Source organism: Macrosteles quadrilineatus, unplaced genomic scaffold (assembly GCF_028750875.1).
Source record: "Macrosteles quadrilineatus isolate MER2022 unplaced genomic scaffold, UCM_ALF_1.0 Scaffold_7__1_contigs__length_78375512, whole genome shotgun sequence".
Lineage (NCBI taxonomy): Eukaryota > Metazoa > Arthropoda > Insecta > Hemiptera > Cicadellidae > Macrosteles > Macrosteles quadrilineatus.
Genome location: NW_026542600.1, coordinates 29,860,204 through 29,885,448, shown reverse-complemented (window position 1 = coordinate 29,885,448; position 25,245 = coordinate 29,860,204). Strand labels below are relative to the sequence as shown.

Sequence of the window (25,245 nt, the reverse complement as noted above, 5' to 3'; positions counted from 1 at the left end):
TGTACTTATTTCATTCAACCCACTGAAAGGCTGAGTTGAAACTGCATACAAAATTTGAAACCAACACACATAAACGAAGAAATAAATTCGTAAAATTATGATGTAACTTGTATTTTTCTACGTCTACTGGTTACGTTGCAATAAAAGCTCAAACTCGAGTATCTATACTTTTTGACCCGACAATAAGTCAGATCCCATTAGGTTCGGTTAAGAGAGGGTCTACTGTACGTAACTCTATCATCGTTATCCATTGATGACATAAAGAATGACAAAGGTTAAACATAGAATATTATGTTAAAAAGTAATATTTTTTATTTATTTGACATGTCCTGCTACTTTTTCAGAATGGTATACCCTGACGGTATGATGAATCCTTTATCGATGAAGCCGCTTAAAGATCCAAATGTGAAAGTATTCAAGGAACGTAAGAAGCATGATAGATTCAACGGTATGCCTGAAGAGGAAGTATCTAAAAGAACATTGCCAGATCATCTGACTACAAATCTGGACATTGTTATTGTAAGTACATAACAAACACCTCCATTTGATTTGGTTAAAATGTTTAAGATATATCACTGCATTAAGTTTAAATTTCTTAATACATTACACCATGGTTGTGCATAGTTTTGTAGACCATGTGTACAATCTGAGTATTTTAGACAAAACATGTTTAGATCATCGTATCTACTTAACCCTTTGCGGTTGAATGGTGAGTATAGGTCGCCGCCCCCTATTTTCCTGACTGCTTAAAAATGGCAACCTATACTGAAAAAAAAACAAAACAAAAAAAATCAACCTCAAAGGGTTGATTATTTAACTGAAACTCAACACTATGATCTTTAGTTGACAGTGAAAAATCCACAGCAAGTAAATAAAAATATGTCTAATAACACTCTTGAAACATATATTTACCCATACTGTTAGTGTTATCTCACAAGACGGTAAATACATAAAAAAGATGGTTAGTGGTGATCGGTTTCGATTGGATACTCCAATCATCATCAGACCCAATAAGCAAATTTGCTTAAAAGAGTCTTTCCACAGTACATGTACAGTATGTCTAAATATATGTTTCAAGAGTGTTATTAGACATATTTTATTTACTTGCTGTACATTTAATAACATGTGCAATGCTGATCAAGTTGGTTTTTTACTGGCCTTCTACGTCTCTATAAGCTTCTATCTTTTGGGTTTGGATCATATGCAGCTTGATGAATTCATGAGGAACTCAAGAGTGTATTAAGTGCATCTAGATAAAACAATTGAAACGTCCGTACTATATGACTCACTCTAGACGTTAGGCTATCCGTTTTCTTTCTAGGGAAACATATTATGATAAATTGTCTCAACATAATTGTTACATAGCTGAATGTTTTATTGCGGGTGTTTCTATTACAAAAAAAAAAAAAAAAAAAACACTGAACTGAATGCCGGAAATGCTGCAAGCCTTGAGGGCCACGTGTTGGCCTGACTTGAAGAAAAGTGACAAACAATCCCAGATCTGTGTCCAACAGAAAGGTTTTTTAGAGCGTAGTCTGATCAATTCACGAGTCTCACACTACAGGCTGGCCACCTATGTGCATACAAGCATTTTCCTTCCTCTCCCTAAAACATTACATTTTCAAATTGTTTTGCTGTTTTTGAATTAAATTAACTTACTTATTTGGCTAAACCCTTTGGGTTTTGTATTTTGGCAGTGGTAAAATCATTCATCAAGAACACACATTTACAGCAGAGCCAGGGTTAATGAGGGGGGGGGGGGACCACAGATAATCCAACATGACATAAGAATAAACATATATTACGAATCCATAAATACCGCCTAATACTGTAGAAATGCGCCCAGTGTTAGACGTGCCTAACTTTATAGATGCCCCATATCTTTAGTACGCGGATTAAAAACCAGGCTTGGGAGCTCGCGCCTAAGTTGTAATAGTCGTAGAGCTAGTATAATCGGGACTAAGTCGCAGCGTGGTTAGATGGTCAGGGAATTGCGGGGAATTTAGGTTTTGGGGCTCGCAACGGCCACTGCAGAACACGTGACCGTCGACAACAACAATAGATGAACAAATTGATGAATACAATTCTATCTGGGTTATATCAATGATAGCTAATTAGTAGCCTATTTGTTATACGGTGTTGGGTTCTGCGTTGTAACAATGCAAAAACTTAGTGTGTTTTCATCTCAATGACTGAAGAACCTTAAACTATTATAAAGAAGGGGGTCTGTCTGTGTGTTTGTATGAGCTAAAGTGAAACACAAAAACTACTGAACCGACTGGGCTCAAATTGGACAAAATAAAGCTACAGCTCCGATAATACATATAGAACTATATAGATCCAAGGACTCTCCTGCTCCGTGGGCTTTCAAAGTTCAGAGGTGAGAGTTTTAAAAATAAATATTGATTGGCATCTATGGCAACAAAGAACAAACTAATAACCTTTAAATTTAAACAAGGAGAACTGTCAAATGCACTTGATCTCACAATTACACCCATGTGAATAAAACAAATTTAATACTAAAATTATATTTCATATGGAATAAGTCATTGATAAAAGAAATTATTCATTGGTGAATTAATTTAAATTCTATAACCGTCGCCGTATCAACCTTGGCTTTTATCTTGAGTTTTATAAGAATTATTTTTTAGATATATTTTTGTGGAAACAGTTATAAAATACCCCAGCCACAGCAAACCTGCAGACTAAGCGAATTTCCATTTGCCTGATTATATTTTCACCTGAACCAAATTCTCTTTTGCATACTGACCCCTTTGCAAGGCACGGGTATAGCGGCTAGTTTTATTATAAAACAGATTTGTAAGTGTTAACTTCATTTTCACTTTCTTTTTTTTTAGCATTATTTAGTCAATTTTGTAATGTCTTTAAGTACTACATCTTATAAAGACGTAGAGCAACATAGGTTTCTGAAAAGTATTAAAATTTCTTAAAAAGATCAGAAGTATAGGGCACTTAACAAATTTTACCCCGTGTTTGGAACGGTAGCAGCTGAAACCGTCATGCAATAAAAAGCTTCAAAATTACTTATCTGCAATTTCCCTTTAAAATATAGGGGCATTGACGGAAATAAAAAGTAATTTAATTGAGACAATCGCGGTGTTTTCAGGATCACTGGATCAATAAATGGTTATTTTACAGCCATAAAAATACATTGTTTTATTTTTGTTGAAACATTTCTGCTTTTTAGGCTTATCTGCTGTTTGGTAATATGAACAGGGCTGGGTCCCAATGAGTTGGGATTAGCGGGACTCTGGTTTAAATTATCAATAATAGCCAATTTCCCTATCGGGAAGTAGCTTTTACGGAAGGTGGCACAGTAAGACCTAGGCCCGGGACCAATCTACTTTTTCATTTTGATGTCCCCAGAGGCTAAAACACTCTCAAATTCAAATTGTTCAAACTCAAATTGTTTTATATGCATATATAGATTTAAATACGTATTTGTCTATGAACGCGATAACTCAGGTAGTTTTGGTCCGATTCGGATGGAATTAGGCTTGACGGTGTAGGATAAGATGAACTTGAATTAGTTTGCAACACAGGGATATCGGGTCATGGGAACGGGATGTTTTGGGGTTTTAAAATAATAAAAAAATCACCTATGAGTGACAATGTTATCGCAGTATTTTTGTGACTATTTGCCATGGAGATAATCACCCTCTCACGGAAACATTTATCAAACGTCTCTCACGGTCACAGGACTATTATCATCGTCTCCCAAGATAGGGGACCCCTAGACAAATCCCACGGCCACGGAAAAATCATTTCCATCCTCACTCCTCAGTGATAGTGGCAAAAACCTGAACATCCCCCGCGATCGTGTTGACATTATCATTGTCTCCTGTGATCGTGGAAAAACATTAAACATCTGAACTCGTGGGGACATAATCATCATCACCTAGAGCAATCATAGAAACTTAATTGTTTGGGGACTATCTGCGATCCTGGCAAAATTCTAATCATCTCCTGCTGTAAAGGAAACATCATTATTGTTTCCCGCAATCACGAAAACTATTGTTGTTATCTGCGATCGCGGCATACTCTTGAACATCTCCTGCGTTAAAAGCAATATCATCGTCGTCTCACACGATCATCGCAAACTGTTGAATGTTTTCTGAGAACACAGAAGGATCATCATCATCTGCCGTGATCCTGGAAAATATTAAACGTCTCTTAGGGTCATGAGAACATTATATAAAAAAATATTATCGCCCATGATCAATAAATGTCAGTTAATCAAAGAACATTTGATATGCCCCTTGGATAATACGACCTTTTCATTTTTGTGACCATGGTCCCGGTCATGTAGGGGACGGATTAGCGGGGTTGTACTGTAAGTTATATTGAAGGGTTGTTATAAAATTAAAGGTTACGGAGAAAATTGAAAAAAAACTCTAAATTTAAAATTCCCATGTAATTCTTAAGAAAACTGTATTAGTTTGCTTGTTTATTTATGTTGATTAAATTTTTCAAATTTATTTATTTTATCCTATACTATACATTTGGTCAAAATACACTTTTTACCTTCCCCGTAGCAGCAAACCTAAGTACTCATTAAATCTAATGTCATTTAAATGGGGATCAAATATGTCTTGGTACGGAAATATTTTAGTAAAAATCCAATCAGACAAATTGAGAATAGTGTTTAGCCCAGGGTATTATGTTGTAGTTTTGGAATTGTGTGCATGTGAATTAAGTCATAAGATGGGGGCCAGTGTTTGATAATTAGAGCCCTCTACAACAGGGCATCACTGTTTCATGCTACTTAACTAGTGTAAATCTTGGTAAATAAGCAGTTTAGCACTTGTAATTATTTTACACTTGTAACACTTTTCTTATTTTGAAATATTTCTAGAATATGCCTTTTAGGTTTTAAAAGTATTTGGTTCTTTCAGATTGGAATCAATCCGGGACTCTTTGCAGCATACAAAGGTCATCATTATGCTGGCCCAGGAAACCATTTCTGTAAGTACCTTATGCAATTTCCATGCATTTACCATACTTTAGAACACATTTAAGTGTCTATAATGTTCCAATAGTATTAAAATATTAATCCAATGGTCGGCAGATTTAACCAAAATTACCTTGATTTACATGTAGTCAAAATTGGCTACATCAATTCATCTGTTAGGTAATCAAACCTATATAAGTTAACTTGTAATCTTAGGCTTACTTGTATACTTTGTAGTTGGTAGGATCAAATCACATTTTTTTCAGACATATAATTGTTTTGGTACTGTAGTAGAGTAATTAATTTTGATATAACTATGTTTTTACTTATAATGTACACCAAACGGTAAAATCATAGTATATTCCAATTTATTTGTAAAGTTTGACTAATTAGGTGTAACCAATTAACTGAGTTTATAGGTGATATCTTAGGATAGCCTATAGTATTTTATGTAAAAAGACATACAGATATACCTATAAACAAAAAAACATAAGGCTTAGTACATATAATTATGGAAACTTTTTGCTTATTTTCATATCATGTACAATAAATAACACATTAAAATATCAGACGGGTTTTCCAAACACTTTGTAAAAAGGTTAATGGCAGGCAGTTATTTATTTTATATCCTTAAGTTAATAAAAGGAAAGTTGGTCTCTTAATGTCGTTAAGTATTTTATGACAATATTTTGTGACCGGAAGAGTATTGTATTCTATCGACTGTCAGTTTATTGGACTGTGTTGTGGAGTTAAGTTGTGCGGTTGAGTAATAATTATTGAGTGACCGTTAAGCCGTTGGTTAAAAAAGTGTTAGGCTAACTTAGATTAATATCATGGCAACCGCCCTTATAAAAGGGAAAACCATTCACAGTGAAGCGAGGGAAATTATAAGACCAACAGGCGCCGTGTGTTGGTGTTACTCATCCGCTGGGAGTAGAACTAGAAGTAGTATAGACAATATTTTTAGGGCGACTAGTAGCAGATCGCCAAGCGCCGGGCTGTGGTGGAGGCCCCTCCTGGCCGAGGAGGGAGCACGCGCAAACAAGCTGTACACTTAACAGTACTCTTAATAAACCAGGAAACTAATGATCTCAAAGTAGCCTAAAACAATATTATTATTTCTGAGAAGGTGCCATCTGGAAGGTGCCACTTCAACCTAACCTCATTTTAATCTAGGACCTAATTTCATATCTTGGACCAAAGGAGAAGGTTATTTTATATGAACCCAAGTGTAACAGCAAGAGCGTAAATGAGGTCGGAAAATAAGTATGGAATGAGAAACCCCATTTAGACTATGTGATAATTTTTTAACATAAATCACTAATTATTTTGATAGTCAATTTACAGAACTGGTTACCATCAGATGTTTGTTTGCTATGTAGCCTCTAACATGTGTGTGCTCCAAACAGCTGTTCTAGAAATATTGAATAATTACTCCTCAATTATTTGTTAATTGATAAACACCACATCATAAGAATCATCATAAGAATTTTTTGTGCTAACAAATACTATCACAACAAATTGTTATGTGATAAGGTATACTGTTTAGTTGTACATTTGTAAATAATAAAAAAAAAAAAACAGTTTTTATCTTGTGAGGAAACTTTGGGTTGTCTACTAATTGGGTTGCGTTGTAGTTATGTAGAATATGCTGTAGTTATATTCTTGCTCTTAAGGAAAAATGAGCCTACTCTCTTCTCTTTTAGCTAGAACCAAATCTTTTAATTACTCAAAGTTTCCCCAGTAAGAAAAATGCCCGATTTTGACAATGTTAAAATATTTATACGAAAACAATGGAACATAAAAAATGTAATATAATCCAAAGTGGTCAGGTTAAAATTTATGCTCATTGCAACATAGCATGAAGTCATAAGAAGCTATCACAAGGGATAAAGCTATTTAGTTTTCACTGGCACTGTTCATTAATTCTTTTGGGTTAATCCAGAAAACTGTCGCTAATTTTTTAAAAGCAGTATGAAAAGAAAAAATTAGCCATGGCATTCCAGCTCTAGATGCCACGATTTTGTGATATCTTCCCCATTATGCTGTCTGAGGAAAGGGATCTCCCAACAAAGTCTTCAAAGACCTCTTGTTTGTAAAAAAAAGACTGATTGTGTATCTTCTCCCTCCTGTCTTGTCAAATGAACTTTTCCTACTCAGTGAAGGTACAAACAAGGTTTTTACAGTTTGCATACACAGTGTTGCAGCTCTAACAGCTAATGACTTTGGACCTCTTCTTTGGTTTTAGGACTTCCATCCGACAAATTATTATTATTATTGACGTTATTGATTGTGTAAATAATAACTACTTTAGCATTGAATGCATCGATTGGTAATAGCTGTTTTGCTGCTTTTTGACAACAAATGCTGATTCCAGGGAAGTGTCTGTACCTCTCAGGGCTGACCCCAGAGCCGATGACAGCAGATGACGACTACAAGTTACTGAAGGTCGGCATTGGATTCACTAACATGGTTGAGAGAGCCACCAAAGGTAGCGCAGATCTCACCAGAAAGGAAATCAAAGAAGGCAAGTAAAAAATATGTAGTCAGTCTGGAGAAAGCTTTGTGTTGAAAATATTAAAAATTATGCATAAAAAAAATGCATTTCATAATTCTAGTGTATTAAAATAAATGCATTGTATATTAAACTATTTTGGTCTATTATTGGTATACAGTAGCTCCCACATTATTGTTTTTGAAATATTACATTTCATTTGACAAAAATTAAATAAACAAGAAGCAGAACAAAGAAATATTGATTGCAAGCTCCCAGGTGACGTCACGCTTGCGCTGAAAACCGTCTGCTCCTTACATATCTGTCTGCTGTGTCACAAAAACTGATGACAACATAACACTTAGCTGCACGTGATTGAGTGATCTGTAACCATGGCAACTTTAGTAGGCTATGATTGGGTGATAAGTAACGCCAGGACCAGTGCCTTCAGGAACAAACTGTTAAAATTATTACAGAATCAACAATGACTCGAACAACTAATTATACAGGGAGGGGCAAAATGATCTGATGGTTTTCTTTGCCGTCCTGTTGAGCGAGTGAGTGGTGGAGGGTGGTGGGAATAGGGGCGTTACAAAGCCTACAAGCGAACATTTTTAGTAGCCATGAACCTAGGGACAGCTGAGCGTCATGGATTTGTAGTGGAAGTGTTTTTTAAAAGTGACAATTCTTGTGTAGTTGTTCAGTAGGCATTTCAATGTGGGTCAAAGAAGAAAAGTCCCAACTCGAAACACCATTTTGCTGTGGGTGGGTAGCTTTAGAGCTACTAGTTCAGCATTGAAACTAAAACAACAGGCCATCCAAGGTCAGTCCAGACGCCAGAGAACGTCAAGAGAGTGAGGAAGACTGTGTGGTGTGGTTGAAAGTGCGATTCGTCGCTCATAATGATTATTTTGTCACGTGTAAGAAATTAAATCACTTGTTCTGAAAATGAGATGCGCTTTATGTAACCACTGTGCTTCAACTGCTGCACTATTGCCATTTTGTACGAATGAAAGTGCGGGTCGTGCCGTAATACTCATACCGAGCGACCAGACATGTGCAGAGCTGCAGCTCATTTACGTGCAGGCCGCTGAGGGCTTGCTTCCACAGCTTCTCTCACTCTCTCGATGTTCTCTGGCGTCCAGGCTAACCTTGGACCTGTTGGACTTTTTTCAATTTTGAACTAGTAGCTCTGAAGTTACCCACCCACAGCAAAATGGTGTTTCGAGTTGGGACTTTTCCCCTTGGGCCCACATTGAAACGTCTACGGAACTGCAGCTGAACAGCCACACAGGAATTGTCACTTTAAAAAACACTTCCACTACAAATGCGTGGTGCTCAGCTGTCCCTAGGTCCATGGCTACTAAAAATGTTCGCACGTAGGCTTTGTAACGCCCCTATTCCCACCACCCTCCGCCACTCACTCGCTCAACAGGGCGGCAAAGAAAACCGTCAGATCATTTTGCCGCTCCCTGTATGTACCAACTATAGTTTTGGTTAGCACATAAAACATTTTATGTACACTTGACATTTTGTAGACCCATAGTTCTAGAGTTTGAGGGTTGTCGAGCCACTCAGAACAATACAAATTAAATGGATATCAGAAAATAAGACACCAGGACTAGTATATAACATGTTTAAATTTATTATTTATATAAGTTGACAATGTAGTACAGGATATTCTTAAAATAGATTAATTTGTTATAAGTTAAAGTTGAACATTTTGGATAAATTCCCTGACTTGGAATTTCCAAGTCTTTTAAATTCCCGGCTGAGACACTGACCCTCTTCCCGCCTTAAATGCATTTTGGCCATCCATTGAAGTCAAATTACTTATAATTGAATTGAAACCATCATAGCATATTTACCATCTTCCAGTTAGTGTCGAATTACACAGACTGCCGAGTTAGTGAGGTTCTACTGTATATAGAAATTTTGTTATATTTAGCCTAAATCATTATTTAGGCTAACTAAACTTGTGTCCAAGGATGAGTAATATATGGCTTTCTCCTGTGATAAAACCACAATATGACTAAGTTTAATCATTACAGTTAAGTCAATTAAGCTGGATAGTTTTATAAATCAAGATTGTAAAATTCCAGGTAGCCAGATTCTACTTGAAAAGCTGAGAAAGTTCAAACCAAAAATAGCTGTGTTTAATGGCAAGCTGATTTTTGAGGTATTTTCGGGAAAGAAAGACTTCAGCTTTGGAAGGCAGCCTGAGCTAGTGGATGGAACCAACACTGTAAGTTTATGTTTGTTAGTTATGTACGGTAACTGGAGTAATTTTAGTTATTATCAGGGGTCTGTGGTGCATCAAATAAGTCGGTTAAATACGGTTCTAGCTTAATTACTGTCATCGTTTCGGTACAACATTTTACGTGGTACAAATTCGGTTCGGTACAGCCTGTTCTAATTTGTGGAAGAGGTCTTTAATAAATAAAATACTTGACTTCACTCATTTTAAGATTTATTGTATTTTAAGAACGTACATTAGAAGTTACATACAAGGAGAGCCAAGTTTCTACAGAGAGCGGATAATGTGAAGAAGATCAAAAGCTGTACACTCGCAGGTGTACCAACACATTTTAAAACATTTATTCACAATACATTTATTGCAATTTAGCTTTTTAGTAGGGGTGTGCGAATAGTGATTTTCAACCTCGAGCCGAGCCGAGCCGAGCTTTTTAAAAAATTTTCGAGCTCGAGCTTTTTCGAGCCGAGCTTTTCCTAGCGTCACCTTATCTAAGTTATTAAACTTTTTTTTTCTTAAAAAAGTGCATAATAATAATAATGTTCTGTCAATTTTTAAATAAACACAATGTTATTTTAATATGTTTAAAAACGTTGAGAATTGTCAAGACATCAAATAGTAGATAATCACGATAAGAACTGAACTGAACTAAATTAAGATGCAAGAAATAAAAGGATATTGATTGAAGGCCTGACGAGATATGCAGTGCAGACTGAGACAATCAGATTGTCTTTCATAACAGTAACGTTCTGTTATTTAATGGCAAATAAATATTCTTGATTCTTGAACAGAACAGCATCGCGACATTGAATGACGACAAAACAACTAGCAACTCGATTACATAATGTATATTGTAACTACTATGAATATTTAATTCTATTTTGTATAAATAAATACAAAATAAATTTTAAAACACGTGATTATTCTTTTTGTTTTCCATGCACAAAATATTTTTGTTTTATGAATCGTATTAATCAAAAAAAGAACATGGTTGGTTTGGATCCAAAAAGGTGGAGAGACAAGTAAAAAGTAAACTTATATATTAAAAAAGATATAATTGACATAGAGGAAATAGACCAAAACACTAAAATTAATAGAATAACACACAAAGTAAACAAGAAATGAAATAAAGTACACGATGATTTAATACTGTCACTCAATTTTGTTATCTAGAAGGGTCAGGGAACTAATCAATAAATAGCCAAAACCAGTTTCCTCCCCTTCACACAGTCTCACCGCCCCCCTCCCCCCCTAAGCCGGGAGGCCCAACACTGTACTTTGTCCTTGAAACACCCTTGCATCTAAAACAATAAACCCTTACACCCGTGTTGCTGTTTTGACAACAGGTTTATGAATGCGATCACTATTTTTAATTTTCCAGAATTAACTATTTCTATTAATTAACGACTTTATAACTGTGTAAAAGGTGTGTATCCCTGAATTTATAAATTGCATTCTACACTTATTCACTGCCAAACATTATTCAGTAGAACCTTGATGAACTGAGAATTACACTAGCCTACATAACTTCATTACCCCAAGTATAATACCAAGATAATTTTTACAATTCTATTTGAATCGTATAATCTTAGTTTGTTAAAAATGGATTGTATGTTTAACAATAATTGCAGTCCATTATTGTTAAGCAGTATGGTCCCAAATTATTGTTTTTGATTTTGAAACATCACAGTTCATTTGACAAAATTATAGTTGGAGCAGCCAAATGTCAAGTCGCTTGTGCAATAGTTTGTTTACAAGCTTTCTCCAGACCACGGGGGAGGGGAGGGTCTGATAAGCCGTCTATTGTTCACCCCCAAGAAGGTCCGACCCTCATTAGTGCCGCTCGGCTGCACTCAGTGGGGAACCCAATACCACAAATCAATCTTTTAAATTAATACAAATATTTGGTAATAATTGTTTTATTAATATTCACCTTGAAATTTCAATAAATTTGGTGTAAAATTTGACAAAAATCGCCCATTTTGACCGATTATTAATACAGTACCAAATACCAATAAAGTAGTACATTCATTGGTAATTAAATAATAGGTAAAAATTAACCGATTTTCGTCAAGTTTTACCCCCCTGCTGTGCGTTATGTCACAAAAGCTGATAACGACATGGGTGATTAGTAACCATGGCAACTTGTTGAATGCGTGATGAAGGGAAACCCAAGAAATAGAAGAACAAAGAGAAAGAATAACGTGTTATCTTTATACCTTTTTTACAATTTCCGTTATTGTTATCTTTATGTAAGATTTTATGATTTTGTTTTATAGATTTATAAAATAATTCTTTTTAACTACGGGAATATCAATTTATAATTTATCAACGTGCTTCTCTTCCGAAACAGCAATACCGGATGCATAATAAAGGTCGATGACCTAAAATATCACGATTGTGCAATATTGTATTTTGATGTTGAAATTAAAATCACGACAAAAGTTTGTATATATCCATGGTCCCTATAGTTTAATCATTTAATATGTACACAATCAATGCTAAATAATCGTGGTTAGTTCTAACTTTATTTTTTATTATTCAAAGTTTCTACACAGTAAGACAATCCAAAGTCAACCCGGGCAATGAATACCTAAAACACAACGTATCTTGTCCTGTGATTGGAATACCACTTGCCGGCCAGTCCTTTAGGTTTAGGGAAGTAGTGCAAGTCTATATATAGCTTCAAGGTCTTACCCACCCCTTCCCCCTCCGGTCATACTTGACTCACTATACCCGCGCTCCTTTCAAGGTCATTGCCCAACCCCTCCCACCCTTCTATTGTGTTGCCTTTCTATTGTTTCTATTCTGACTTTTTTTTGGGAAACATTAAATCTATTGTTTACGTAACTTCACAGTAGTAGGCTAGATTTTTCTACTTTGAATTTGAAACAGTACTGTAAAAAAACTATTACGCAGCGCCCCTAGTATCAGGAGGGAGACAAGCACGAGTTGACTTTCATTTGACCATGGTAGTTCTTTTCTGCTTTATGTCTGTTCGTTCCAGACGAATCTAATCGTAAAGCAAAACAGCCGATAACGACTAAACTAGTTATCAGTATTGCATCATACAAGGCTTCTTTGCCGTTTGCTGTTAGGTCGTTGGAAACGTATTGCTGTAATTTTGTCCTGGGAAACTAATGGTGGCTATGGAGATTTAGTTTTTTGTCCAAAACGTCAAAATATATTGTCTATCCGAAAAGCCGGATATATAACGGATAGTGTCGGATATCGAATTTGGGCCCGGTTACCCGATTTTTCAGATATCCGCACACCCCTACTTTTAAACAAAATAAAATAGGTACAAAATTGTGTGACCAGTCAAACTTTATAAACAAACATTTTATTCTATAAAATATAGATGGTAAATAGGGGTTGGTTTAAAGGGAATAAAATACAAAACAGATTAATTAATTATTTTGATAAACATTAGAAAGGTTATGGGTTTGATTGAACTAAAATAACCGCAGGGAATCTTATAAGTAGAAAAGTCGTCAACCACAATCTGTTTAATCAGTACACTGTTAGAGAGAGAGAGAGAGAGAGAGAGAGAAAGAGAGATAGCAGATAGGGGCGTTTGATAAGGAATCTGAAAAAGTAAACAAACAAGGAACAACGGCATGACGATACTCGTTTACAGCCTTATTGTGTCGCCCACTACATTTGCACACGTGACCACTTTTAGTTTCTTCCTTATCTTCCATCGGTCCCAAAATAGAATTCCTGAAATAGTTTGTTGGTATAATCTCCCCTCCCACACAAGGCGCAGTGCTCAGTGCGCACTGTAGGTTGCCACGGCAACCATGTGTCGTCATAGCGACGAGCCAATCACGCACTCGCACTGCGTTGTGTATTACGATACGAATAGCTGTGTTAGAAAGACAACGCGATAGGATAGGTGGTAGATTGTCTCTTTACTACTGTATCTCCTCAAAATTACGATCGATAATCATTGCGTCTTGACTGAGCTGAGGTTCGTGTTCGTGCTTATCAAACCTCGAATGCATGAACAACGTAGAATTGTGATAACATTGTTTTCAATTACGATCCAAATTAAGTGTTTTTTTAGTTTTGACTTAGTATTAAAAGCTCGGCTCGAACTTCGAGCTTTTTCAAAATGCCTCGAGCAGAGCCGAATAATGAAAAGCTCGACCAAAAAGCTCGAAGATTCGAGTACTCGCACACCCCTACTTTTTAGTTATTTCAACAGTTAGAAACATGGGAAAGAATGTCTTGATAAAAAAAATTACTTACTTCTTACTTGCAGTTGAGGCAATTCCCAAGCTGTAAATAAGATATGATAATGAAATAATATACAAAAATTCAGTTTCTTTTCATATTTTATTATCAAGTAACCTTATAAACACAGATAGAAGTTCAAACAAAATAAATCCGTTAATTACCTAACGATTTTTGGCCCGACACGAACATAAAAAAGTTTCACCCGCAGACCCCTATTATCAAGGCAAGGACTTAACTTGGGTGTAAAATAGGTGAAGGTTCATCTTAACTTAGTTGATTTCTTGACACACTCCTGTTAGAAGTAAAAGGTTTTAATAATGTGTAGGACAGCAATTGTTGTTAGAATACCATAAATGTAGGTTACTATCCATTTTCATAATAATGTCAATGTATTAAAATTTAAAATAATGGTTTTAATATGATTCATAGGAAAAAACCGCAAAATTACTGGTAGCCGCATACCGTACCGATTTTGTACCGAGAACCGAGGTACAGAATATTGTACCGTACCGAAACAAACCGGCCTTAAATTTTCTGTACCGCAGACCCCTAGTTATTATGTACATACAATGAGATAATCATAACACTGACCTGGTGGTTTTGTAGCCCATCCTGAGCAGTAGGTTCACCTATCTACAAAACAAAAAAATATATAGTTACAAATGTATAAAAACGTCTCAAATTCAATGCTTAATAAGTTACCTAAATGAATATCAAAGCAACATTAAAGTTATATTACAATATCCATCCTAGTTAGGGGCCTATCTCTTATTTAGAACTATACATCAAGAACTAGATAAAGCATATTTTGGTAACAGACGATGTTAAATTATATTTTTACGTAAAAAATTCAAGTTTTTATGCTATTGATTCATATTTTATTATGACAATCAGGAATCATGATCATTTTTGACACAAGAAAATTTTCTCTAGATTTGTATTACTTTGTAATAGCTAGTATATTTCATTATAAGTAATGAAACTCACATTTTCCAGTACATTCTCAAATTTCATGTGTTAGGCCGAGCATTTTTACAGTGAGTTTCACGTACGATAGGAAGCCAATTACGAGAATGATTAGATTAATTGACAATACTTTTCAATATGAGGTAAAAATTAACCCATGCAGAATTAACACATTCTGTACAGAATGATGGAAAAATGTTACCATTTTGTTACTCATTAGTGCAATGTGCTCTAAGTGAAACCACCAATCTTGTTGAACTTTGATGATTAAAATAATAATCTTGTTGAACTTTGATGATTAAAATAATTACAGTAGACTCCCGATCATCCACTATAATCAGTGGCTGAGTGATTAATTGAAATCTTGGATAATGTAAACCTAACCTAAAATTCCCAGGATATTACTAACATTGACTTTAAATGCATAGTCAAGCTTTAATACAGTTTTAATGCAGTGTAAATAACTTTTAATTTTGTTTCACACAAGTCTATTTATAAAACAAAAAATATTGTAGGGCCGATGTATAGGCCTAGTAATGTCAAAATGTAACTTTTCTACACATTGGTTGTAATCGGTGACTCAGCCTTGGTCCGTGAAGTAAACAACGGCCACTCTATAGTCTGCCCGCGAGATTATAGGCCTCCTCACGCTAAACATGTTGGTCATTTAACTTGCTTAATATATGTTTAGTTTTATTTTTTGCAGTTTAGGTTAATCCACAACATAGTTAATCCACTTGTGGCTATTAGGAAGTCTACTAGGCCTATATAAAGAAGTCAAAATTTTACCGGTAGTTTCTTAATAAATCTTTACCGTGAATTTCTTGGCTAAGGGGTGAGTGTAAAAGGGTAACTTTTCTTAGAAGTAAATAACAAAATACCTTGTGACCGAACCTTAGAACTAGGTATTACAGTAGCTCCATGAAGGATCATTGTCCAAACTGTGTCCATGGGGTTGTAGGCTGTAAGGTTTATGCACACAATTCATCAGTTTAATTTGACATTCTTTGCTGCAGTACATGTGGGTGATGCCGTCATCAAGTGCTCGCTGCGCCCAACTTCCTCGAGCAGCTGACAAAGTACCTTTCTACGCTGCATTGAAAAAGTTTCGTGATTATTTGAATGGACTAGTGCCAGAGTTGGATGAGAAAGAAATTGTGTTTACTTATTCCAAACTCAAAAACTTTTTTGAGCCTGAAGTGAAGGAAGAAGGAAAAGATGGACAGCTGTGTAAGTATAGAGGGTATAACGGACACATGGGTGATGGGTTAACGGATTTGACCGACACTGTGATCAAGAAAGAGAACAGTGAAGATCAGCCGGCTGGACCACCAAAGAAGAAACGAGGTCGACCAAAGAAGATAAAGGTAGAGGGAGAAGCGCCACCAGAGAAAAAAGAAAAACCTCCCAAGGAGGTTCTCGATAAAGATGGAAATGTTATTCCCAAGAAGAAAAGAGGTCGCCCTAAGAAAATTAAACCTGAAATGGTTGCTAATACAAATACAGAGCAGCAGCAGCAGCAGCAACAACAACAGCAACAGCAGCAGCAGCAGCAGCAGCAACAACAACAACAGCAGCAGCAGCCACAACAACAAACACAACCATCGACTCCTACAGCTTCTCAACAACAGCAGCAACAACCACAACAGCCGCAGCAGCAACAGACGCAAAGCAACACCACAACTCCAGCAGTGACGACCTCCCAGGCAGTTACCCCCACTCCAAATTGTTTTTCTCCCCCAATTCAGTCTCCTATTAACTTGTGTCAGCAGGGGTTTTCACAAATGTACAATAATCAGTCACATACGTACAACCAGAATGCTTCACAGTCGCCATTGTCAAATCACAACTTCCATCAATCTCCCATGCAAAGTCACGGGTACAACCAGTCTCCTCAGCCTCCGTCATACTCTCACTCCGATCTGTCCTCTGAAATCAGTGCTGCAATATCTTCTGAGCAGAACATCGCATCGAGGTCACCGAATTCATCCAGTTTAGGAGGTCCACCAGAATTTGAACCCTCCACCGCTATGCAAGAAGATAACAGTAAAAGTTCCTTGGACGTCAAAGATGACAATCCGGATAACCACATGGATTGTCACTTTCCGAGTCCTGCACCATCTAAAAAGAAATCCCCAGAAATGAACTACCAGAACTATGACGAGTATTCTGGAGATTCAGAAACTAGCGGCGCCGTAAGATACCCTCAGAGGCCATCCTCTGGATTCGCCCCGAAACCCACGTTAAACCAGGATGTAGCATCAAAGAGCTTATCAGGGCTGGAGTCACTAGTGGACCAGATTCCGAACATAGGTGATGGAGATGCCCCTCACACAGTCGTGAGTGGGGAACCCATGGAGAGTGCCTCCTCATCGGGCACTGGGCAATACAGTGACGATTCTGCCTACCTATCAGACTATCCCAGAGTATCTCATTACAGTCCACAATACCCGTCTGCAGTTCCTACAACCTCTAACACGTACACTTCTCCCTCTCCCAGTATGAACTTCTCAGTGACGTCACTAGCCAACAGCAGCGCGACGAGTAGCAATGAGACTCCTGGCTCCTTCTCTGTCACAAGCTTGGCCTCAAACTACAACTCTAGCCACACTGTCACTTCCTCCTACCCTAACCTGATGGGTCCACCCCATCCGATGGGGTCCCATCATGTGATAGACTCGTTTGGCAGTGGGTTGGTCGACCGCACTTGCAGGATAGGTTCACCCATGGAACCTCTGCCTAACATGAGTGGAGTCAACATGTCGGGTTCTGGGCTGCCCTACCCCTATAATCAGTATTCCAGCCCATATCCAGGAGGCCCCCCTGCGGGTTTCCCTTACTCCCCTTCACACAACATCCATGTACCTAGTCCCAATTTCCCATATCCCTCCCCCTATTCCAATTCCGGTTATCCACAATCCAGTTACTTGCAAAGTCACGTTTTTGATAGAATAAAAAATGAAAGAATGGATATTGGATTCGGAGGTTTCTGATTCGCCTGCCTGTAGTTTCAACAAGACCCTGTCATTACTAAGACTGCTTAATATTTTGTTATATCTTGTTTAATTGTTTAGTAATTGATTTTCTTGTTATGTGATGTGAGTGGATTTCTTTAAACAAGTTTACATCAGGCATATAGTGAAGCTAAAGTCCTATGCATTATTAAACTTATTTCTCTATCGATGACTTCACATTAATTCAGGAAATTAAAGTTCAAAGTAATGTGTGCCTCTTTAAATAAAAATATTAGCACAGTAATATTTAATCCCTTTATATCAAACACTTTGTTTCTGTAATTTAACTATCCTTCTTTTCATATTCTATAAAATTAATTTAGCTATAAATTCCAAAATATATACTATTCATGTCGTTAAAAGAAACTTATGAAAAGTATGTCAAATATAGGTTATTTTATATGCCACCTGCTAAATCTCTATTTGAGTAGTAATCATTCTCTTGTTTAGTCATCATTACACGTATGAAAAATGTGTTTCCATGTTCTAAACATAGGTAGGGTAGAACTTATAATAATATCAATCTTTATAAAAAAACTCATTACTACAAAAAGATAAATAATAGAGTGTTAATGGAGAAAGGTCTGAGTAATATGGGACTTTGGCTTCACTAAGTTGCTCTTAGGCAAATATATGCATCAGAAATGTTTATGTTACGATTGTTTAACAATTTTAAATTTATTGTTAACATCTAGCCTTATACCTATGATCGATAATTTTTCTGCTCTCGGTCTTAAGTTATATTATTGTACCATTTATATTTGTTATTTTTACTCAAATGTGTTGACTTTGCACATCTACATAGCCATTGCCACATCATCACAGAGTACAAAAGTTTTTCGAATTATCGAATCGTAGCCCAATTATATATAAATTAAATGTATAATAGTATTATGAAGAGAATAACTTTTGAAAGAGTTTTTCATCCATTGTATAAAGTAGTGAATACTGAATTATTTAATAACGTTTTGTTATATATTTTCCTACAAATAATAGGCCAACATAATTCATTCTCAAAGCTGGTTGTACAAGCTTTGAATTTTTACCACTTTAACAATCATTTAATGACTGAATGATTGTTTGAATTTCCTTTCCTTCAGAAGGAAATTCATGTTCAAAGTGTGAACTTGTTGGTTTTCATTAGACTCGGGGGCCGGTCCGAAGTATTTGAGGTTCAAACCATCTCACATGACTCGTAAATCAACTGTGTATTTTGAAGAGTCTGTTTTTCTGGTTATACTTGTAAATACCTTACATTGTACAACTTGTCTTCCATTGCTTTATTGATTTTTCACATTTTTAAACCCTACTATTCATAATAAAATTAACCATGTGTCCCTGCATGTCTGATATTTTAAAACTAGATTATGTCAGTGTTTTCCAGTTACTGGGAATGTAATTTGTTTTAATTTGTAGCGTTTATGGTTTTTATGGTAATTGATTTAGTTATATTCCAATTTTTAAATATATATATTTATATATAAAAGAGCTTTATAAGCCGAAGTGTATGGTTTTTAAGTTGAAATTATTTGTAGATATATGTTGGATTATGTATAGTTGTTTGTGAAGGTGTTGTTAGACCTGTATAGTTTGCATACATACTTTCTGTTCATTTGTAGGATTATAGATTGTCTCGTCCCATTTGTAGATTGCTCATATAAAGCAGTGACTGGTTGTTGGTTGCAGTTAATTATTGTTAGGAGGCTGTACGCTGTAGGGACAGTCGACAGTCGTTAGCTCAGTGAGGGCAATAACATTCTTTAGTCGTACGATAGTTAATACCTTACGTGTTCATAGCCTTTAAGTTGAATAACCCTAAGTTCCTGATAAAACCCGTATCATCTCTGACATACGAGTCATGTGACAGACTTTGTATATTCTTTTCTGAGTACAAAGTTGTCGCAGTTTCATGCACTTGATAATTTCCCTTCGCATAAAACTTTTTAACGATGGTGACATAGTACAACCAGTTGTTGAAGAACATAGTAATATTGTTTGAAACAGTAGAGTTTGTATGTATGGAGAAGTTACTTCTGCAGATAGGCCTCATCTAGTCATAACATAACACTTGTTGATTACATATTTGTGTAGTGCAGTTTCTGCTGAGTTAGAAAGTGGTAAGAGTGCAATATTTCTATCTTGATGTTAGCTTGTCGGACTGGCTGCTTTGGATAGCTTTCAACACACATTTTGTTATCAGTTTCTAAAAGTCAGTTCTACTTCACATTGTTATTTGGGGAGTTAATGATTTGAATTGAAGTAAAGTGTTTCGATTTTATATCTGACTTGATTAAAAACTAAACCGAATAAACATTTTTTTAAAAGATCATGACGAATTGGCTGTTGGATTCAAAGCAGTCGGTCTTCTTCAGAATCTGTAAAGGAATTCATGTTACACTCACAATTATGTAATAGTAATTGTTTACAGGAATATGTGCGAGATAATTTTATTTAGTGTTATATTTAAAGTTCTGTTTTAGGTGTGACAATATTTATTTAGAATATCGCCTAGTTTTAGTTATGCATATTTTGTTTAAATTTTATCATATTCTTTGTTATCAATTCCCCTTGAGTTGTTACCATCACATTAAAGTAGGAGATTAATGATTCTCATATGTGATTTTGTTATTATATTTGATCTTGTTATCATTTATTTAGTTTATCTGATGACGATGTGATCGCTACTCTCACCGTACAACTTTTATGTACAAATTTTTTCGTGTAAGACACGATATCATTTTCTATACCGGTCTAAGTTACACCATACATAATTTCCTATCGATAGACACTTTTAAATGCCAAAGGGAAACATTTTAACTCTGGGAAACACAGACATCCGAGTGGAGCTAATCAGGCTGAGGACAGTAAATGTGCAATGTTTGTTTGTTTGTTTACACTTACTCCCTTACCAAAGATAAAGCTGTGTCTGTCACATACATCTTATAATTCTTCAATCCCAAGCCTGATAATTTGTTTGTAATGTTCCACAAGCATTTAAGGGTATGAGTGATATGTGTGAGTGTGAGTGTACTATCGATGACTTTTTATGAAGCGAACCGTATAAAATATTTTATATGTGAGTTTAGTTGATCTGTATAAATGGACTATCTTTTGTATGGGGCATCTGAATGTTTCCTGTAATTGTTATACATGTTGTTCCCGAGTTAGAATCTCTGTTCCGGTTTAGGTGCCCGACTATTCTACCTCATCTTCACGTTTAAGCAATAGTCCATTGATCTGTTTGCGTTGTATTAGCTTGTATGTTAACACCCAGGTCTATTGTATGTCAAATCGATTGTACAGATTAACATTGTATGGTGTGATATAATCATAAAGAGTGATGTTATTTAAATTTCCTGTTTCTTTTTTTAAGATCTAAAGATATTAAACGATGAAAATGTCTCGATGTACTGAATGGAAGTTCAAGTTGCTTTTTTGCCTGATAAAACCATTTTTTTCTAATTATATTGGAACTGTACTTTCATAACTATAAAAATACATCTTAAGGCTAGTCAAGTTTGAATGGAACTCGCTCTCTCTGATTCTGTAAAGTCAAAATCAAACCCTTAGCAGTTTCTTTTACAATCTGATAACTATTATTTTCCCTATTCTCATCTTATGACCAATATAAGACACGCCACACTTGCTTTGCCATGTTGACAGTAGTAGTTTCCAAAGCCAAAGATAAATAAAATCAAGATTATTGCTCAGGCAAAGCCTAAGGTCGAATTTACATTTAAGATCTGGGTAAGGTAATCTTAAGGTCAACAACAGTCTTCAATTAATAGCTGATTGGTTTTTTTAAATCACTGTACTTAAAAGTTTTGAAAGGGAGAATAATTTATGAATACCAACACTGAAAAATATAACGATTGAATTATTGCAGCTACAGTAGAACCTCTTTAATCCGAACTAATTGGGACCGGGGGTAGTTCGGACTATTGAATAGTTCGGATTATAGAACATATTGTTGTTTTTACATAACAATAGCTAGGGAAAAATGCTTTATAAAGTAAAATACAGTGTTTATTTAATACAGTAGTAAACATAGGGAATAAAGAGTACTGTAGATTACAATTGAAATAATTACGGTGCGTATATCAATAAATACAGTATTCAATAAAAAACTACTGTTCTGTGTATAGAGTACAGCAATGAGGCGTTCGGATTAGTGGACGTTCGGATTACAGGGGTTCGGATTAAAGAGGTTCTACTGTAGTTACCCACTTCTAAACAAACTAATTCATTGATTGCGTAAAAGTACTTATTCATGATACACTTATTCATAAAATTGTCATGGTGATATATACTTTGAAAGGCTCAATAGCAAAACACAAACAATCAATTAAACAGGAAAACTGTTTAACCTTAAGAAAACTCACGTTACAAGTTTTTAATTGAAACAGTTCAAATGTAAAAATATTAATTTTCAATTGCACAAGTAGTTTTTGTAAATGTTTCTACAAGATGTCTTTTTATTAAAGAATTGCAAGCTGTGAAAGTAAATGACAATTCATTTAGGTTCCATGTAAAGGAATGTGACTGTACCCAAAAAGTGTGCTTAGGGGCTAAATTAATTATCTTTTTACAGTTATTTGACACAAAGCGCTATTATTGCTAATTTAGTGAAATCTTAATTTTAAGTGTTAATTTCACTGAATCAGGACATTACATAAAAAACTTTTTTTATGAAGTAACTTCTTGCTAATGGCCAACGTTTTCCACTTCACACACAAAAAATGCATTCCCAAAAACTTGAGTAAGTTTAAACTTTTTAAATAATTGATTATTGGTATTTGTTACATGACCAATGAAATGAGTATTTCTGCTGTGAGCATGATATATATTTTTGTTTGCTTGGGTTTATTAATTTATTTTATACCTTTTTTTAATTATTGTTTATGAGTCACACTTTGAATGGCACTGTGTTCTGAACAATTCAATGCTCCTTCACTAATACCAACAGCTTAAAATTATAACTTTTTTGATGGATTAAAAGGAGATCAATGAGGTAATTGATAGTATAACCTAGCATTTCCACGACAGCAGGGATGTCCATACAAGACATAGAGATATGTGAATTGCATTTAAAGACAGTGTGATACACTTTTAAAATATTTGATTCTTAACCAGTTATGGATTAGCTTTTAGAAAATTGTCAGTATAAGATTTTAATTGATTTTCAAGGGTTAGTTTTAAAATGAGCATGAAGTATTAAGCACATTTATAAAAATGCTTAGTGATGAATATTTGGTAAATTGCTGCTTTAGAACGACACTTGCATATACTGATAAAATGGTCTGGTACTGTAACAAAACTATTCTCCAGATCAACTTTGTACTAGTTGATAACAGCAACCATAACAGGGTCTAGGGCCTACTATTTTTTATAACAACCTTTAAATTTTCCTTGCCAAAACAAGGGAACATCACAAACTTAAGAAGTATTGATTCCTGGTTATGTATTGACTATTGAGGGACAACAGTCATCTTTACGTTTGTGTCCAGAACTTTACCAGTAAGGCAATGGATGAGACATTACAGGAAGGGAAGAGAGTTTTGATTATAATAGTTTATGCAAGATCACGTAAAGATAGTTGTTAACAAAACAAGTGGAAATTTTAAGGTACGAGACTTGGTGAGTCGGCGAGTGCCTTAAAAACTTCTGTGAAAGCGAGTTGCATACACTACTTTACCTACGACCGTTTTTTTATTTTTATTACTAACAATCACTACTCATAACTTCTGAGAGGAGTTATGTTTTCTTTTGTAACCTCTTATTGCCACTGCACCTCTCATTAACAATTCAATTGGTCTCAACAGCCGTTGAAGATCGAAGCATTACAAGTTTACTTATTTTTTCTCTGTCCATGAATCTCATTGGTCCGTTACTCGTGTTGTTAGGTAAAACAATGCTGTTAAGTGAATATTTTTAATTCCAAGAACTGAACTTAAACAGCTAGTTTGAACAATGGTCGTAGGTAAAGGATTTAAAATTCAGTTAGAGTTGGTTATCATTCCAAAATTTATTGGTGTATTTATTGACTTGCCAAAAGAAAGGATAAGTGATGGAAATCTTAATTGACGGTAGGTTAAATGCATTGAGATGAATAGATTATAACTGGAGTCACTACTCTCTGGTTGAACATTTGAGCTTATTCCCGTGTTTTGTTGATCACACTGTCTCGGTTGGTTGGACTTGTAAAAAATAACCCCATCTCATTGGATCAAATTTGTCACAATATTTTGACAAAAGGGCCATTTTTAGTTGTAGGTCTATAGGTTAGATTTGTCAGTACAAAGTATATTTAATTCATTTACTCTTGAAGGAAAATATTAAAATCATGACTCCAAACTTAAGTTTTTGCTCCAACAATTTCAGCATATTGGATTGTGTTGATTGGTGTCTAAATAAATCAAATTTTTAAAAGCTGAGATGGTTTCTTTTTCTCAAAGAACCTTCAATGCTGAATAAAGATTACAATTTTTAAGAATTGTGTTCTATTATTTAGAATTTCATCTTGATTGATAAACACAATCTTCAAAATAAATAGTCTATTGACAAGCTAAAAGCACCCAATCTTTAATTCAAACCATACAGAAAACCTTAAATACAGGTATACAAAGAACCAAAAATTCTTGGAGCATTTTAAGTTTTTGTAGTAAGTGAGGTGAATCCTAAAGAAGTAAATTATATATAGCTATTTCTGAATGGATCTTGGTAAGATAAAAATAAAATTAGCTGACTTTCTTTAATTTGTGAGAGATTGAAGATTTATATATAGAAATGGGAATGAAATGGATATTATTAACTCCACACTAATATAATGGTGTAATGTATAATTTGTTTAACTGATTTGACCTTTGGCTGCGTCCTGGATTAAACAATTTTATTTTTCATGGTGGAGAGTCTCAAGATAATTAAAATTATTTTATTAATACAGTCTGGTGAATTTTTATTTTCAGAATTAAAACCGGTACTTTTAAAAATACCTCTAACTTTAGTGTTTTTTATTTAATCTCAGGAAGAGAGAGGGAAATTTGAAGATTTTTCTAATAAAACAACTAAAATGTTTAGTATTAAGCAATTTTAATCCGAATTAAATTCATTGCTAAGATTGATTGAAATACATACATATACATTACAACAATAGACAAAACTCTCACAACAGATTCTTGTGCCCAAGGATCTCCAATTACAAATGTGTGCCCTTAACTATCTCAGGAAAACTTCTGCAAAGTGATCGAACAATGCTAGATATTGTGACTCTCAAACCTCTAAAAAATATTATTGGAAATAGTTA

At 35.1% G+C, this 25,245-nt stretch overlaps 1 protein-coding gene across 3 annotated transcripts in view; it reads left to right on the top strand.

The window, feature by feature from the left end:
- LOC128997950 (uncharacterized) overlaps positions 1-21,362 on the top strand; it is a 31,335-nt gene extending 9,973 nt beyond the window's left edge. For all 3 annotated transcript variants that reach the window (XM_054423804.1, XM_054423802.1, XM_054423803.1), the window contains exons 3-7: positions 345-519; positions 4,917-4,986; positions 7,350-7,499; positions 9,569-9,711; positions 15,945-21,362. In XM_054423804.1, coding sequence (XP_054279779.1) covers positions 345-519; positions 4,917-4,986; positions 7,350-7,499; positions 9,569-9,711; positions 15,945-17,921 — 2,515 coding nt within the window. In that variant the 3' untranslated portion in view covers positions 17,922-21,362. The remainder of the gene's footprint in view (positions 1-344; positions 520-4,916; positions 4,987-7,349; positions 7,500-9,568; positions 9,712-15,944) is intronic.
- The last annotated feature ends 3,883 nt before the right edge of the window (positions 21,363-25,245 follow it).